The sequence below is a fragment of the Gossypium arboreum genome, chromosome 6 (assembly GCF_025698485.1).
Source record: "Gossypium arboreum isolate Shixiya-1 chromosome 6, ASM2569848v2, whole genome shotgun sequence".
Classification (NCBI taxonomy): domain Eukaryota; kingdom Viridiplantae; phylum Streptophyta; class Magnoliopsida; order Malvales; family Malvaceae; genus Gossypium; species Gossypium arboreum.
Genome location: NC_069075.1, coordinates 137,051,974 through 137,071,037, shown reverse-complemented (window position 1 = coordinate 137,071,037; position 19,064 = coordinate 137,051,974). Strand labels below are relative to the sequence as shown.

At 33.5% G+C, this 19,064-nt stretch overlaps 1 protein-coding gene across 2 annotated transcripts; it reads left to right on the top strand.

The window, feature by feature from the left end:
* The first annotated feature begins 2,641 nt into the window (after window positions 1-2,641).
* LOC108486024 (probable glycerol-3-phosphate acyltransferase 2) lies at window positions 2,642-5,082 on the top strand. Of its 2 annotated transcripts, XM_017789846.2 has the most exons (3): window positions 2,646-3,415; window positions 3,895-3,986; window positions 4,278-5,082. In XM_017789846.2, the coding sequence occupies exons 1-3, from the start codon at window positions 2,732-2,734 to the stop codon at window positions 4,756-4,758; spliced, it is 1,257 nt and encodes a 418-aa protein (XP_017645335.1). In that variant the 5' UTR covers window positions 2,646-2,731; the 3' UTR covers window positions 4,759-5,082. The 2 variants fall into 2 exon arrangements, with proteins under 2 accessions (XP_017645334.1, XP_017645335.1); XM_017789845.2 differs by having other exon boundaries at window positions 2,642-3,415; window positions 3,895-5,082.
* The last annotated feature ends 13,982 nt before the right edge of the window (window positions 5,083-19,064 follow it).

Here is a 19,064-nt window from a genome sequence, read left to right as displayed (position 1 = left end):
ATTATTAGAAGGGCTTTATCTAAATACCACTTCAAATTGAACATTAAGACCTTAAAACAAATAAAAACGCCTGAAATTAAAAAGAAAAAACAATATAATTATTCAAACGATAATACATAGAATATATATTTTATTAAACAAAACATAGAGTTATTTCCAGGAAATCATTTCTTTTCCTATATATACTACTTTACGTTATCGAAATTCAAAGGTATCAAAATTTAAGATTTAATCCGAATGTTGATAAAAGTTAAAATTAATTTTTTTTACTTATTGGCACTATTGGGATTTTCTTTAATTTTCTAATAATAATATTTTTCTTTTAAAGTTTATATAATTATAAGAGTGAATTAATAAAAAAAATTATGAAAAATATTAACAAAGTCCACCATCAGATTATAATTTTTAAATAAAAATATAAGGGACTATATCTCAACCTCATTCAAATACAGAGATTAGCTGGATAATTTTGACCAATTTTAAATTTATTTTCCATATTACCTGCCATCAAATTCATGAACTCAGCAATTAAATCACTAAAAAAAATCTCATTCATAAACCGTTGTTGAAAATGAGATATTAACGAACTTATATAAATGTAGACCAAAGAATATTTCCTGTTTGATAATAGTTCCAAGTTATATATTGTTGGAATAAATTCAACTGTAACTTAAAAAGAAAGAAAGATAAAGGCTTCGAGAAAAAAAAATAATTGTTGGGTGATTCACATTTTTATTCACCTAAACAATAAATACGATTAGTACGGTTCAAACTCAAATTACACTCGAGATAATGAATACTCTTGATCATCAAGTGACCATCAAGCAACTTACCATGTTTTATGATCAACAATCTTCTAAAATTAGCAACAGTAATGAAGCAAAAATTCAGCAAGGTTGTTTTGACTGAATCTTAGAACAACTTTAACATTCTATCCTTGCTTTGGTTGCTGCAAACTCCAAGTTTCTCTCTAAGAAACTCAAACTTCTTCTTGGTAACGGCTTTGTAAATATATTGGGTAATTGAAGTTCAGATTTGCAGTACTTTAAACAAATTGAACTTTCTTTCTGCACTTTTTTAAGAGAAAACAGGATTGTTAGAGATAGAAATTGCAGCTTGCTTACCAACAAACACTTTTGTGCATCCTTCTTGCTTCAGATTCAAATTCACTAAAACTTTTCTTAATCACAAAGCTTGATTAACAGCAGCATTGGCTGCAATAAATTCAGCTTCTGCTATAGATTGTGTCACCGTATTCTACTTTTTGTAGCACCATGAGAAAACACACGAACCAAACTTGAAACATTAGATTTTGTCCGACATAAATATGATTTTGGAATTTTACCTAAACTATTTCAAATTTGTAAATGATTAATTCAAGTCCATTTAAATAATTTTTTATTTAATATGTAACTATATATATCTTTTACTACCATTATACTTTTTATGAAATTTTTAAACACAAACAACTTTATATAATATTTTAATATTTAAATTATAGTAAATATATTTAATTTTGATATGATACAAATTACAAAAAAAACATATTATAAACTTGAAAGTGGACTAAATTGGATCAAGGTGACATGTCAGACTTCAATTTGGCAAGATAGAAAATCTTTGTTATCTCGGGATCCCAAATCGCCACTACGGATATAAAATAAAAATAAAAATACAAGTTATTAGGGAATGGATTGTATGAAACTATAAATAATTTAGGACTTGTGTTATTTTGGTAAATAATTATTGTTTTTATAATATTTTAGTGAGAAAACCATATTTGTTTTAATATTTTTATCTAGTGTAAATTATACCTGACGCCACTAAACTATTAGTAAGTTTACATTTTGTTCACTTAACTTCAAAAATTTATAAAATGGTTATTGAACTATTCGACAGTTTTTGTTTAAGTTACTGGGTTGTTAAGTTTTTTTTCAACATTCGGCTAGCGTGCTTTAAGCGACTATTCAACAATCGGTACAATGGATTAGTACCCATCGACAAGTAGAAGAACATACCCTAGGTCCAAGTCAATCTAATAGTCAATGTCAGAGTTCAGAGAAAAAATTATTTAGATTTAGGTGTACAAATTTATAATGTTTAAAGTTATTTCATAAAAAAAGTTGAACTATAAAAAAAAAAAAAAGGAAAGGAGATCAGCCTTTGATTAGTACAAATAGTGCCAACAAAAAGAGTTATACAATAACAATTTTTACATTATGGTGACTTAAATAAAAATTTCTGAATAGTTGAATAAAATTTTTATTTTTTAAAATTAAGTGTGCAAATCATAAATTCAATATTGGTTTAATGATGTTAGGTGTGTTCCACCTATTAACAAAACTCTTTTAATTTTTGAACAATATTTAAATTTGGACAGGTAGCTGTTGGTAGTATACCAATGATTATTTCCAAATTAGCAACATGAAATATTTCAAATGAAAAAAAAAATCTTTAATTTTTGTCAGTTTATGTGCTAGATGTCCTACAGGATCGGGACTACTGGCAGATTTACGTCAATTTTTAGTGGTCGCAATGGCTAGTCACTGTTGTGGGACAAGTTTGGGGCAAATGCAACCCATTATAGTCTGATCCTTTGTCAGTAAGCCATCAAAAAAATGATCCGTTACCTATCACAAAACAAACAGTAGCTAGTGAACGACCATACACATTTACTATAAATTTTCATCCCGCCCTTACATTTCAAGCGGCAAAGCACAAAAGAAAAAACATGCCAAGGATTAAGAAGCTCTTTCAACTAAAATATTTTTCCTCACTGTTTGAAATCATTCGTAAAACATCAAGGAAGTTGCCTTATCTAAGGTTGAAGTTCAGCCAAGGCATCCCTGCATCAACTCAATTCAAGTTTCTTAAGAATTCCTCGTTTACAGATGAGGTTTCAAACCAGACATTGGTTTTTCATTTAGAGGGTGCATTATTGAAGGCATATTCACTCTTCCCTTACTTCATGTTGGTAGCTTTTGAAGCTGGTGGACTCTTTAGAGCTCTCATCTTGCTTCTTTTGTACCCTTTTGTTTGGTTACTCGGCCATGAACTTGGACTCAAAGTTATGGTATTTGTCAGCTTTGTTGGTATTAAAAAGGAGAAGTTCAGAGCCGGGACTGCTATTTTGCCTAAGTTTTTCCTTGAAGATGTTGGTGTTGTGGGGTTTGATATGGTGATGAAGTATAAAACAAAGGTGGCAGTCACTTCAATGCCTAGGATCATGGTTGAATGTTTCTTAGGTGACTATTTGGGAATCCATGTTGTTATTGGTAAAGAGTTAAAGGAATTCCATGGTTACTTCTTAGGTTTAATGGAGGAAAACATGGATCCTGCAACAATGTGTATTAACAATATTGGTTTAGGTTGTTTCAGAAATTCTCGTTACCAGAAAATTTTCTCTCGTTGCAAGGTAAACCTTTTTTTTTTTCAATGTTTTTTCATTGATTTTGTTTCCAAGATTAAACATTTCAAAGTGATCATATATATAATGATCTAATCTTTATAAAACTGTTCAAATGAGGTTAAAATTTTCAAAATAATTAAATAAGGTTTAACTTTTTGAAAATGTTCAAATAAGGATTTTTAAATATTGTATATCAAATTTTGAATTATGTTTTAATTACTTGTTTTCTTTTTAAGTAATATTTGATTCAGATCTTATGTGTTTTATTCTAAATGTGTCCAATATTTGTCTAATTTTTTTATAAATTAAACTGAGGTGCGAAAAAAAAAACTTAAATTGATATTTTTGTAAATGATAGGCTCTTATTTAACTATTTTAAAATATTCGACCTTAGTCAAGCAACCTCTAAAAGATTTGAGCTCTAATTTGAGCATTTACCCTTGTTGTTCAGTACATATATTTATTGATTGAAATTTTTGAAACAGGAGATTTACTTAGTGACCGAGGCAGAAAAGAAGAAGTGGCCAGTCCTTCCAAGGAAGAAATCTTTAAAGCCATTGATCTTCCATGATGGAAGGTTAGCTTTTAGGCCAACCCCATTAAACACCTTATCTATGTTCATTTGGTTACCATTTGGTTTCCTCCTCCACATAACTAGAATCATGGTTTTCATTTCATTGCCTTTCAAGGTCTCTGGACCTTTATTAGCTTTTTCCGGGATGATAAATACGGTATCGCATTCGAACGTTGAATCTTCCGGTGAAGGAAAAAAAAGAGGCATGCTCTATGTATGTAACCATAGAACATTACTAGACCCAATTTATTTAACCATTGTTTTGATGAAGTCTGTCTCCGCTGTCACCTACAGCGTTAGTAGGTTCAGTGAGGTAATTTCACCTATCAAGACGGTCCGGTTAACACGAGACCGAAAAACAGACGAAGAAACAATGAAGAAGATGTTAAGCAAAGGGGACTTAGTGGTTTGCCCTGAAGGAACCACTTGCAGAGAGCCTTATCTGCTAAGATTTAGTCCCTTGTTCGCGGAGATCACCGATGACATCGTCCCCGTAGCTATAAAATTGCAGGTTAGCTTGTTCTATGGATCAACAGCCAGTGGACAAAAATGCCTAGACTCAGCATTTCACCTCACGAATCCCAATCCTACATGCTTGATCATGATTCTAAACAAGTTACCGGGCTGGCAAACACATAATGCCGGAGGGAAATCGAAATTCGAAGTTGCCAATTATGTGCAGCGTCAGATTGCAACTGCATTAGGATTCGAGTGTACCAATCTTACAAGGAAAGACAAATATGCGATCTTGGCTGGTAACGATGGGATCGTATAGGACGAAACATGCATCCGTTTTTCACTACAACACACACACACACACACACACAAAAGGTAGTAGTTGTTAAAACAGAACAGGCTTGGTTGCAAATAATTTAATTGTATTAGGATAATGAAAGTGCAGATTTTGTTCTTTGCACTTGTGCTTGTTTGTCTGATTAAACATGCTGTGGTGTAGTTTTGATGAAATTTGATGCAAAAGAATATCAATGTATAGCAACAATAAGCTAAAATTACAATTTAAGTCCTTGTGCTATACTCTGGATTGCATTGTAGTTCTTCCTTTTGGAAAATGAGCAAACTGATTATTGTACATTAACAACGTGAGAAAAATGATCCTTTGGTTAGTTTTTTACCGTTAGATGCGTAGGTTAGCTTTTACATTGCTGATTTGGATTCAATGGCATGTAAAAAAACTTGATAGAAATTACACGTGTCATTTAGTCATTGAGTTTTAGATAATGACAATCACAAATTTTGAACATATATCGTAAAACAAATATGAAGAATACTAAATTTATCTACTCTAAACCAATCTTTTCAAGCATCTCAAGTCTTATAATTAAATATGCACCTTTTACCAAGATTTTCAAAATTGGATTGGTGGTCAAACCAGTTAGGTCACTTGTTTACAGCTCGTATCAATTTGACTGATCCGATTAAACAAATCATTAAAAAATTAATAAAAAAAAACTAAAAATTCAATTCAATTGGTCTATATCGATTCTTAGATTAACCGATTCAATGCCCTTCTTTGAACAAATACTCTAACTAGCTCCTGTCCAACCAGCTGATTCGGTTTGAAGCAAACTCGACTTTCACTCTCCCTATTTATTATACAATATTTGCAATTTAGAAACATGCAATCATATAAATGAAAGCATAATTGAACACCGGCAACTCATGAATAATTCTTTCATTCTATCTGGTACTAAGGCCAAACAAAGAATGTAAGAGATCGTATACAAACCTCAAATGCAAACCCAACATGGCAAAATAAACAAGCAAAGAAGAAAACTATAAATGAGGGTATTAAAACCCTAAAAAATTATAGACAAAGAAAACCTTCAAAAATAAATCAAGGTCTGAGGTAATTGGTATATCTATTCCTTGGGAGCAAAATCCACAACTAAGCTAGCCCATCTCTTGTTCTAGCAAAATTAAATGAGGTAATAAAAACCTAAAAAAATAGGGGGGAAAACCATATCCACATAAATTAACAGTTCAATACTTTATGAATTAAGCTAATCCAAAAAGAGAAGAGAAAAAAATGTCGTAAATTGTCAGGGCCTTGTTTTTCAAGAAAAAGGTCCGATTAGAAAGGGACGGTTGAGATCGTACATTCATGGGGACGTGATTAAGAATGGAAAGACTCCTTTTCTTTTAATCTATATCACCCACATTGCTGCACTATTTATACAACTCTAATGGAGTAGAGTTGCTCCACATATTTGGTTTTGATATGTTTTCTTTAAGGGTAAATTCCACTAAAAGTCACTAAATTTATTAACAAGTTTATATTTTGGTCACTTAACTTCAAAATATTACAAAATGATTACTAAACTATTTAAATTTTTTATTTAAGTTATTGGGTTGTTAATTCTTTTTTAAAGTCTAGGTAGTGAACTCAAAGTAAAGATTTAACTTTAGTATGATGGATTAGTACCCATCAATGAATAGAAGAACATATCTTAGATTCAAGTGACTTGACGGTAAATATCACAAGATCGAAGAAGAAAACTGTTTGGGTTTTAGTTCGCAGATTTGTGATGTTCAAAGTTGTTTCACAAAAAAAATTTGAACTGTAGAAAAGGAAGAGAATGTCATACAACAATAATATTAATAGCTCAATAGCTTAAATAAAAACTTTTGAATAGTTCAGTAATATTTTTTACTAACCGTATTCGGGTTGGCAACTACTTCTCTTAACAATATTATTTTAGTGTTCGATTTTATATTTTCTTCTTAAAAATACAATATATCTTATCAAATGATTATGGTAAACTTATGCTCTGCTTCGGTTTAGAATCATATATTTTACTGCTTTGTAATATTTTACGTATTATTTTCATATTTTTAGTATATCAATTAACTATGTAAATTAAAATCATATCATAGATATTTGCACATGTCAAGCGTACTTTATATAATACAAAAAATATATTTGTATAATATTTAAATAGAGAAATCGTTAATTAAAGAAGTGCTTGAACATGAAATGTAAAAGACGACATCCTTGCAAATGTATGGTAGAGGTAGATGCAGCAATCACTGCACTTACCCCATTGCATTGCTATTCTTAAGTCGAACAATCTCAATCACATTTATAGGATATTTTGAGAATGAGAGGTTGGAATTGTAATTTATTACTTGTCCTTTAAAGTAAAGAGACATCTTAGATAGTAGTTATTGAATAAAAAAGAAGACGTGGACAAAAGTCCATAATGTACAAGTGGACGTGTAAGATGTATCTGAGTAAAGCATGCATTTAGCTTTTGGTGGTAATTATGAGAGCTTTTAAAGATGGATGACAACAAGCCTTCCATCCATATCGACCTCTTTCAACAACCTAATGAATGACATAATTAACTTATGCCCTACAATGAAAAGGAATTATGAACAACATAAACTTACTATTTCATTTATTGATTGCTTCCCATCAATATCATAAAAAATTATTCGGTTAGATAGAGGTTTTATATTAGGAGTTAGATTACATTTTACTCTTTTTATTTTAAAAAGGATAAATTAGTTATTTTATATTAGATTAAAGAGCAAACTGATCCTTTTATATTAAATTTTTCATCCACTTCTAATGTTAAAAACTGATATGGATGATAGAATAATCAGATAGTTACATATGGTACAACCTCATTTTGATGTGCATGGACCAATTTTTTAACAGTAGAAATAGATAAAATTTTTAACAGAAGGATCAGTTTACTTTTTGATCTAATATACCAAGACTAATTTGTCAATTTTTTTTTTAGTAAAAGAGATAAAATATAATCCAACTTATTTAACAGCCTTTTAGATACTTTTACCCTAGATGAATGATAAAAACTAATAATAACAGATATTTCTCAACTTCGGGTAATTCTCTTGTACTCATCTTCAAGTTAGAGCTTGAAGATTTAAAATGTCCAACAATTCACAAAATCGTCATACTTAAGTGCTTTGTTGAATATATGAGCTAATTAATTTTGAGAAGATATCAATCAAGAAACGATAATTTGTGATTGGATATGCTATAAAATAAAATGATAATCCATTTTAGTGTGTTTTGTGGGCTTTTGAAAATTGGATTAGATGCAATGTTAATGTCAACATGATTGAGGAAACAGTTCAATGTTTGTCACCTAATATCTTACAATTAGATCTTTCGTCTTGCAATTCGTATAATTTTAAGTGATTTTTTAAAGTGTTTTGTATTTAAATTTTATAGGAATGCTTTTTATTAAGGGAGTATGTTTGGAAAATGTCTAATGGTTTGGGGGAGCTTTTCAAAATACAAATTTCACTTAAATATTATTTATATCAAAAGAGTGGGGAAATTGTTAGCTTTAATTTATAAAGTTTTTATATAATAATATTTAAGATAAATTTCACATATGTATCCTTGTTATTTTGTGAAAAATTATTAAATATCTAATTAAAATTTTTAAGACTTTAAAATACTCAAAAACATGTTCTACATATGTTTTTTCTTATATCAAGAATAGAGAAGGCTCCAGCGGTATTGTTGGTTCAGGCTAGATATTCAATGTAGGAGTTGTAAACAATTTGGTCATATGGGGAAAGTGTGCAAGAATAAGGGGCAAGCACAGCAACAAAATGCTCAAGCATAGACGTCAGAAGTAAATCAGGAAGAATTGATGTCCGCTGCCTCCTACGGAACCAAGCTCGCAACCTCATACGAAGACCAGTTCGCTACCCCATGCAAACCCTCCAACAAAGATAGAAAGAACTAGCTTGTTGACAGTGGCTGCAAACCGCATAACTTCAAATGAAAGCATCTTCAAACGAATTGACAAAAGCTGCATTGCAAAAGTCAAAATTGGAAATGACCAGATTATTAAGGCTAAGGGAAAAGGTGGTGTTCTAGTCAGCACTCCAACAGGTACTAAAATAATTACACATGTGTTTTTAGTTCCTGAGTTGGATCAAATCTCCTTAGCATTAATCGGATAGTTGCTTGAGAAAAAATATACTATTGTTTTTAAAGAAATATGTTGCCTTATATTTGATTCATTAGGACAAGAAGTTGTGATAGTCTCAATGAAAAAGATAAGTTTTATGCTGGATTGGAACCTTATGGCCTCGAGAGCCTATATCAGTTCAGTGGATAAATCATATATTAGTCAGAAAAATTGGTTGAGGATATGACTAAAGTTGAAGATGAAGTTTTTGATGACTTCCCTGTTAAAAGGCATTAGGCCTATTATTGAAGCTTGTCATAGATGTAACTTAGTAGTGTTGGAGCCTCAAATTTTGAAGAAGGTGCACAAGAAACAAAATTGGAGTTCGCAACATTATGGCCAAAGAGGAGTGTTGCGAAGTGGCCATTCAAAGCTGCGAGAGAGCTCATCCAAAGCAGCGAGCTCACCAAAGCTACGAAGTCACCCAAGGTGCGAGGTCTGTTAGGCGAGCTTATACATGCAAACCCTTTCTCTGCAAGTTGCCAACTTGCTCTGAAACAATAAAATAGTTTGACAAGATATTTAGTTGCTGATTAAACTAAAATCCACTAATAAAGGCAAATTGTACCGTATAAATTTCAAGACTTGCCAAATTGTAATTATTTAATATTATTTTCAGCTTATTTAAACATTGTTGTACATGTAAACTATAAGCCATAATGAATCAAAGATCATAACTTGATTGCTTCAACTTTTATTTGTTTTTGCTTTCTGTCTCAATCCATTTTTAATCAAATATACAACAAAACTTTATTTTAAAATTATTGTTTTGTTGTTCAAACTTGGTTGATAATTCCTCCGTGATAGATGTTGTTTATGTTATCAGTTTGAACTCTTTCCCTTAACTTTCTATGAAATTTATCTTGGTTTCTTTAAACCTGAAGAGATTTCTAAAATAATGAACTTGAATATCAAGAATAAATAGCTGTAATGATGAATTCTATTAAGAAACCTAACAATTCAAGAATTTAAACTAGTCCAATATTTGTTGTATTTGAAACTTAGTAAATGAGTCAATGGCATATGTTAAATACGGATATGGGTGCGGTATAATTGAGGTAGAACAAAGGGTGGCCTTTGGGTCGGACCAATCTAAAATTATAGGTCCATTTTTTAGGTTTAAGCTCGGTTCTGCTTAAAAATGAGCTTGAAATTTTGTTCAAGCTCGATACAAATTAAAAATGCTAAACCCAAAGTTCGACTTGATCCTTCTATATTAATTTTTTTTAGATTTTTTTTATATAAAAACAACTTTAAAAAATATAATATGTCGAAACCATTTTTTTTATTTTGAATTTGAAAACAACGGGGATCGACTTTAAAAAACGAAAATGTGGAGTCGCCACCAATCCTTTTTGTTTAGGTGAGATTGGATCACCTAATGAAATATTTTATTCCATTTAAATCAATTTTGGCCAACGTAAATTTGAGAAAACGGGTTCGGGAGCCGGTTATGTATGAGGAAGGATTAGCATCCTCACTACGCCCAAAATTGGTACCAAATCGATTAAGCATTGTCCTTATGTCTAAGTTTTAAAGCTGTTTTTGAAATATGGTTCCTTTTGAAGCATTTGAATGGCTCAAGTTGGTCGTCAAAATTCTCTTGTTTCAGAGGAATACAGCATCACATCCAGCACAATAAGACACGATCCTTTATACTCTCGAAAACACGATACATTTTGACTTCCAAAAGTTTATATGTTAAAAATTACAAAAAGATGCCCAATTATTTAGTCCAACGAAAAAATCGAAACCCAGCACAGTAGGGCACGATTCCTCAAATTTCTAGACATTGAACATTGCCTTGTTTTAGAATTTTTAAAACATGAGTGAAATTCTAAAGGAATATTCGATTATTTTGAACAAAAGGAAAATTGCAACCCAGCACGATAGGGCACGATTCTCCGAATTCTCAAACATTGAACATTGCCTTCGCTTTAAAGAATTTTTAAAACATGAGAGAAATTCTAAAGGAATATTCGATTATTTTGAACAAACGGGAAATTGCAACCTAGCACGATAGGGTACGGTTCCCCGAATTCTTAAGCATCGAACATTGCCTTCGCTTTAAAGAATTTTTAAATGAATAATTATAAAACCAACTTAAAACGTATTAATTTTACTTGAAATAGAATAAAATAATTAGTTTTAAAGAATTGGACCTTCTAAACAACATTTCATAAACCAAAAGAAAAATAAAAGCATGGGATAATATGTATGCATAAAATACAATGATAGATGAATGAAGATAATATATCTTATTTAATCGGCTAACAAAATAAACACTTAAATATAACTAACCTAAAAAATATAACCCAATTTCAGTCATGTGTGGAGAATAATTGATATAGCATACAAAACAATGAATAAATAATATGCAACGACAATGTACATAGTATAATATAAAAACCATTAACATAAGATGCACGGAACAAGATGGAAATTAGGAGTCAATGTGGTATAAGTCAATTCTAAAACAATGACGATCTAATGAACCCATAATTTATACGACATACTAATTAATGAATTGATGAATTTAAAAATATTTGTAAAAAAATAAATTAGAGATATATACGTAATTATTAAAATATGTGTTATAAAATAAATATTTTAAAATCAAATAGTATATAAAGTGTTAAAGAATATTAGTTTAAAATTGACAATTTTCATACAATAAGGAGAATTTAATTTATTTATAAAATATGAAAAGATAATAAAATATATAATGAAATATAATCTTGGGAGATAAACCATATACATCATAGATTTACAAATCATATATAAATTTAGAAATAATTATTTATAAAAAATAACATGGAAACGCATACAAGATTAAATTAATATTACTATATATGTACATATATATAAAAAACATTTAAATGAGATACTATCTAATATACTAAAAGAATACAATATAATGACTTTCAAAATAATGATTTTATAAACAAAATATAAATTTAAAACAATGATTTAACCATTAAAATAATATATATACGAATATACACAAAAATGTCTAAATGAGACATTGTATATATAATATGATAAAACCAACTTCAAAATAATAATATAAAAAAAAGCAAAATTAATAAAATAGATAAAATATTAAATGAAATTTAAAATGATAAGTATTTCAAATTGAAAGCTTAATAAAATAAACTTAAAAATGAAAGGGATAATTTATAAATAAAAGAAACCAAAATAGGAGTCGGCGCGCAATACATGTAACTGTATAAGGACTAAAACTGGAAATAATCTAAGCCCCAAAAAGCAGTGCAGTACCGCGGACTCAAATGAATACGCGCACAAATTAAAGAGCCAAATTAAAAAAAAACAAAGTAAAAGAAATAGGGCGCAATTGAATGCTCGCGCGAAAGGAAGGATCTAACGCGCAAATTCCCCACTTTGAATGAAAAGGCGCAGATCCGGCCTGTTAATCGGGTTGACGCGCGGACCCTTCTTGTTGTAAACGGCGTCGTTTTTAAGAAAGGATTTAAAGCCTTTTTCTTTTCTTCTTAAAATGCAGCAAATCATTTAAATAAATAAAAAAAAATGCTATCAACCCACTCAATTAGGGTTTCATCTAGCATGCTGCCACTGTGTCCCCATTATTTTGGTGGCCGACGATGCGCGAACGGTGGCCAAATCTTACCAACGGAGGCCACGACAATAAAGATTTGGTAAGTTTGTTTTTTTTTTCTTTTCTTATTTTTTTTAAAAAAAAAACCTTCAAACCCTACACTATTTTGTAAAAAAAACGAAATAAAATTCGAAGAAATAAAAAAAAAGGCCCATCATCGTTCGACCCTCATCCACATCTCCATGCTTCTGAGATGTTTGGACTCTCATCAGCCTCGGTTCAAATATTTCTTTCTTTTATGCTAAAATCGCAAGCAAATGAGAAGAAAACCAAAAAAATAAACAGATTTGAAAATCACCTTTTGATTTGTGATTTCTGCTTTTTCTATTGATCTCTTTGTTGTATGTGTATATAGTATGCGTGCGTAAAAAAAATACAATGGATTTTCTATGGCTTTATAGCTGAAATGTTCAAAAATAAAAATACAATTTTTCTTTTTCTTTCGTATTGGTCGTTGCTGCTACTGTTTGCTTGTTTTTTTCGCAGGTACAGAGTGTGTGCTGGCACTTGGCGTGAGGCGTACGGAGGCGCGCGTGGCAGTCGTACAGTGCTGGGGGCTGCTGCACGGTTTGGCTAGGGTTTCCCTTCCTGAAATCAAAAATTAGATCGTTTGGATCATTGGGCCATTTCTGTATTTGGGCCTCTGGGTTCATTGGGTTAAGATTATTAGGCTATTCGGGTTAGGTTTAGTTCAGGCCCTAGAATTTGTAAATGGACTTTTAAATTCGGACTGTTATAAGATTTGGATTTTATATTTATTTTGTATTTCGGTTTTGATGTGGACCCGAGAAAATTGGCCCGTTTACAGCTGCCTCTCTTTGCTCATTGTCGTGTAACGAGAATAGAGCAAAGACTTCAAAGAGGGCCAATTTTGCCCGGTCTCGCGGAATCATGACTTCTTTGGTGTTCTTCTTCTTCGAGGTAGCCTCGTTCCGATTCTCTGCAACTTCAGAGATATAGGAATTGTCGCTCCTATCTGCTCCGCCATAACTCTAGAGAGACTAGCCTTGTAGCTTTTAATCTGCTCTACCGCAACTACTCCACTGCAACCTCAGGGAGATATGGTTCGTATATTTTTATCCTGCTCTACTGCAACTTCAGAGAGATAAGGATTGTGATTTCGATCTGCTTCACTGCAACTTCAAGGAGATAAGATCTGCTAACTTTATTCTGTTCCACTGCAACTGCTCCAATGCAACTTAGGGAGATAAGATCTACAATCTTCGGCCTGTTACCCTACTACTTAGGGGGTTAAGGCTCACTGTCTTCGATTTGCTCCAGTACTGCTTAGGGAGACAAGATCTACAATCTTCGGCCTGTTACCCTACTACTTAGGGGGTTAAGGCTTACTGTCTTCGATCCGCTCCACTACTGCTTAGGGAGATAAGATCTGTGAATTCACTGATGTTGCTACACCGTCTTCTAGGAACATGATCTGTAGAATCGGTTTCCTGTACCTATGCTTATGCCAAATGATTAGGATGCCATGATCAAAATGAGTCAAATGCTTCTAACTAGATGAATGATTATGAATGTAGAAATGTCATGAGAGTGATTCCTTTTTAAATGCTTAAGGTATCATTGCTCATAGTTCATCAGGGTTCTATCATTGATGTGCTATTGTGTCTTCTTGTTTGGCCAGTATCTTTAATAGAAAATTTGAAGAAATAGTCACAATTTGGACTATTTGTTTTCCAATGTTTCCAACTTTTGAATCTGGTTAAAACTGACTAGTGGCCCTGTTTTAGGTCATTGTACTATTTAGAGACCTTCTAGAGTAATATGCATAACTTCTTTTATGTGAATATTATAAGTCCAAAAATCGTGATTTTAACAAAAATGCTCGAAAGAGACTATCATAATGGACAAGATAGAACTTTATTGAGCAAAACTCAAAGTGAATAAATTAAATAGGATAGCAAATCTGCTAAGGTACAAAATAAGATGAGAAAAAAGGTACCCAGATATCGCAGCACGAGCTTCACTATTTTGACTTCTCAAAGGCCATTTCGAGCTAAATATGTGTTCAGGAGATCCCGCGTTTTTTGTTGATGCTCCAAGATGTACTGTTCTTCCTTCTTGTTAATTTGGGAGGACAAGACTACCACATGCCCTGTATTCAAGATTTGAGCTGCTCGTTTTCGGGTTTTCAACTTAAAAACCCCTTTGGTTTCAAAGCGCCCTTTGCGGGTTTTCACCTTGGTCTCTCTATATTTTTTTTTGGAAGGTATTAAAGCGCCCTATGTGGGTTTTCAATTTGACCTCTTTCCCTCTTTAAGTGTAGTACTTCTTGACGGAATTTGAATTCACAGGATTGGGCAGGTTTTTCCCATCTATTTCGGCTAGAATTAATGCTCCTCCGGAGAAAGCTTTCTTCACCACGTAAGGCCCCTCCCAATTGGGCATCCCTTTTCCTCTAAAATCCTTCTGTATAGGAAAGATTTTTTTCAGAACCAGATCTCCCTCATGAAACTCTCTTGGGTGAACCTTTTTGCCATAAGCCTGTATCATTCATTTTTGGTACATTTGACCATGACGGGTAGCTCTTAGCCTCTTTTCTTCAATCAAGTTCAATTGATCGTATCGAGACTGGATCCACTCTGCTTCATCTAACTTTAGCTCCGACAACACTCGAAAGGATGGGATCTCGACTTCGATTGGCAAAACCGCTTTCATTCCGTAGACCAAAGAGAAAGGTATTGCCCCAGTTGAGGTTTTGACTGATGTTCGATAAGTAAATATGGCAAATGGTAACTTCTTATGCCAATCTTTTTAGGTCTCAATAATCTTCCCCACAATCTTCTTAATGTTTTTATTGGCCGCTTCCACTGTCCCATTCATTTTCGGGCGATATGGTGACGAGTTGTGGTGTCTGATCTTGAATTGACTGTAGACTTCTGCTATTGTACTATTGTTCAAGTTTAATGCATTATCAGATATGATCCTCTTCAGCATTCCATATCGACATATGATCTCCTTTTTTAGGAAATTGCTCACTGCTGACTTTGTAACATTGGCATATGAAGCGGCTTCTACCCATTTGGTGAAGTAGTCGATAACCACAAAGATGAACCGATGCCCATTGAAAGCTTTCGGTGATATTGGTCCAATCACATCCATACCCCACGTAGAAAAGCCATGGGAAAGTCATGACATGCAGCGGTGAATGAGGCACATGAATTTTGTCTCCATAGATTTGGCATTTATGACATCTATTGGCGTAATTGACACAGTCTCCTTCCATAGTAGACCAATAATACCCGAATCTCATAATTTGTCTGGTCATTCTAAAGCCATTAGCGTGTGTCCCACAAACGCCCTCATGGACTTCTTACAAAATTTTCTTAGCCTCTACAGCGTCTACGCATCTTAATAGTACTTGATCCTTTCTTCTTTTGTATAGGATCTCCCCATCTAAGACATAGTCAATGGCCAATCTTCTCAGCGTCCTTTTGTCATTCTCGCTTTCCTGGTCTGAGTACTCACGATTCCTCACGTATTGCAATATATCGTGATACCGTGGGTGATCATATTTTTTTTCATCTTCTTCAATATTGTAACAGTGAGCCGGAGTTTCATAAATGCTCGTCCGGATGGGTTTGACATCTTCTTGTTTGTTTACCTTGATCATGGAAGATAAGATGGCCAAAGCATCAGCCATCTAATTTTCGTCTCGTGAAAGGTAGCAGAAGGTAATGTCATCGAACTCTTTAACCAATTCAAGGACCAACTTTCGATAATCGATCAACTTGGGATCTCTGGTCTCCCATTCTCCCTTGAGTTGATAAATCACTAACGCAGAATCTCCATACACCTCTAGCTCTTTAATCTTGCGTTCTATGGCTGAACGGATACCCATGATGCACGCTTTGTATTCTGCCATGTTATTCGTACAATCAAAATCCAATTTACTAGTAAATAGATAATGATCTCCGTTTGGGGATACCAAGACTGCCCCGATTCCATTGCCCACAGCACTTGATGCCCCATCGAAGTTTAGTTTCCAGGGAAGTTCTTCCAGAGCACCTTCTCCAGTGGTCGTAACACACATCAGGTCTTCATTCGAAAAATCGAAGTTCAAGAGCTCATAATCTTCCAAAGCTCTACTGGCCAGAAAATCTGCTATTGCACTCCATTTTACTGCTTTCTGGTTCACATAGACTATGTCGAATTAAGAGAGCAGAATTTTCCATCGGGCCATCCTTCCATTCAAAGCTGTTGACTCCATGTACTTTAAAGGGTCCAGTTTTGAGATGAGCCAAGTAGTGTGATACAACATATACTGCCTCAACCTTCGGATTGTCCAAACTAGGGCACAACACAACTTTTTTATCGGCGGATATTTTATCTCACATTCAGTGAACTTTTTACTAAGATAGTAATAGCTTTTTCTTTCCTTCTTGACTCATCATGCTGACCAAGTACGTATCCCATAAAATTTTCAAATACTGCCAAATACAGTATCAATAGCTTATCGAAGTTAATTGGCATCAACACCGGAGCGTTGGATAAGTACTGTTTGACCTTGTCGAAAGCCCTTTGGCATTCTTCATACCATACACCTGGGTTGTGTTTCTTGAGGAGGGGGAAAACAGGGTCACATTTTTCAGTTAGTTGTGAAATGAACTGAGTGATGTAATTTAATCTTCCAAGAAAGTCTTGAACCTCTTTTTGGGTACGCGGTAGAGATAGCTCTTGTATGGCTTTGACTTTGTCTGGATCGATCTCAATCCCTTTCTCACTAACCACGAACCCGAGAAGCTTTTCAGACTTGGCTTCGAAGGTAGATTTGGCTGGATTGAGTTTTAGCTGAAACTTCCTCAACCTTAAGAACAACTTCCTCAGGACTTGTACGTGCTCCTTCTCTGTTCAAAACTTTACGATCATATCATCGACATAAAATTTGATTTCTTTGTGCATCATGTCGTGAATCAGGGTTACCATGACCCTTTGATATGTTGCCCCTACTTTTTTCAGTCCAAATGACATCACATTGTAGCAGAACGTGCCTCACATTGTTACAAACGTGGTCTTCTCCATATCTTCAGGATGCATCTTGATCTGGTTATATCCAGAGAAACCGTCCATGAAGGAAAACAGTGAGTGTCCTACCGTGTTGTCCACTAAGGTGTCGATATGAGGCAGTGGGAAATTATCTTTCAGGCTAGCTTTATTCAAATCTCTGTAGTCTATACATATTTGTACTTTTCCATCCTTTTTAGGGACGGGGACGATGTTAGCTACCCATTCTGAGTATTTTACCACCTTTAAAAATTCAGCGTCAAACTGCTTTCTAACCTCTTCTTTTATTTTTAGCAAGACGTTGGGCCTCATTCTTCGGAGTTTTTGCTGAACTGGCTTACATTCTTCTTTTATGGGGAGTCGGTGCACCACAATATCAGTGTTTAACCCGGGCATATCTTGGTATGACCATGTAAGACATCTTTGAATTCTTGAAGTAATTCGAAAAGGTCTCACTTCATCCCCATGGTGATACAAGTTTCGATCTTCACCTCTTGTCCTTCTCCTAAGCTTACAATTTCTACTAATTCTTGGTGAGGTAGGATTTGTTTCTCGTCTTGTTCTACCATCCTCAATAAATCAGGGGATATGTTACAGCCTTGGTCATCTTCAAAATCCTGAAAATCCTCCATACATATATCTCGCTCAAAAGGAGGCTCTGAGCCACTAGCAGTGTCACTCGTATCATTGATATCTGGGGACCTGTTATAAGGATGAAGGAAGATACAAAGAACCAAAAGATATAGTATGATTATGAATGAAGAACGAAAGGATATTTAGAAGAATGTTCGAAGGACAAAAGAATCCGAAAGTAATCATTTGTATAATATGATTATGAATGAAAAGGAAATAATGAAAGAATATCTGCTCAAAATGATAATAATTGTGCATTTTATTAAAATAACATTTTTGAACATAAGCCTATTTCACAAAAGATTCTTATTACTTCTAGGCCTAGAGCAATAAGTGTGTTTTGGACATTACTCTGAGTCAGCTCTAAAAACTATAGGAATCTCTTCCACATTCCAGTTATCCAGAATACTTCCAGGTATGTAGGGGTAAATACCCGACAAATTTTCTCCTCCAGCCCCTTCATCGTATGTGGCGTTGATGTCTAAGTTTTCTAACTTTTCTTCTATGGCTTCCTTTCTTGGCGTGCCCCGCTCGGGATGAATGATTCCTCCAGACACAAAAGTTTTCGATAAATGGGGGAATATCATTGGCTCCCATTTGATTTTCTCCCCCTTCAACCGTGCTCTCCTTCTTTCTTGTTTCTTTTCCAGCTCATTTTTCCTTTGTCTCACATCTGACTTAAATCCTAAGCCGAAGTGGTCTCTCTTGTCCTTCAATATTGGCGTTTCAACCCTTCCTTGGAGATGTCTCTCGAGTCCTCTTCCCCGTAAAGCTCCTTTTCTAACCGTCAACTGTAGACTCATCCTTGTAGTT

Bases quoted from the DNA above. Each gene is read 5' to 3' on its own strand.
- LOC108486024 (XM_017789845.2), top strand. From the start codon at position 2,732: ATGCCAAGGATTAAGAAGCTCTTTCAACTAAAATATTTTTCCTCACTG. The intron at 3,416-3,894 runs GTAAACCTTTTT...TTTTTGAAACAG, and splicing joins AAATTTTCTCTCGTTGCAAG to GAGATTTACTTAGTGACCGA.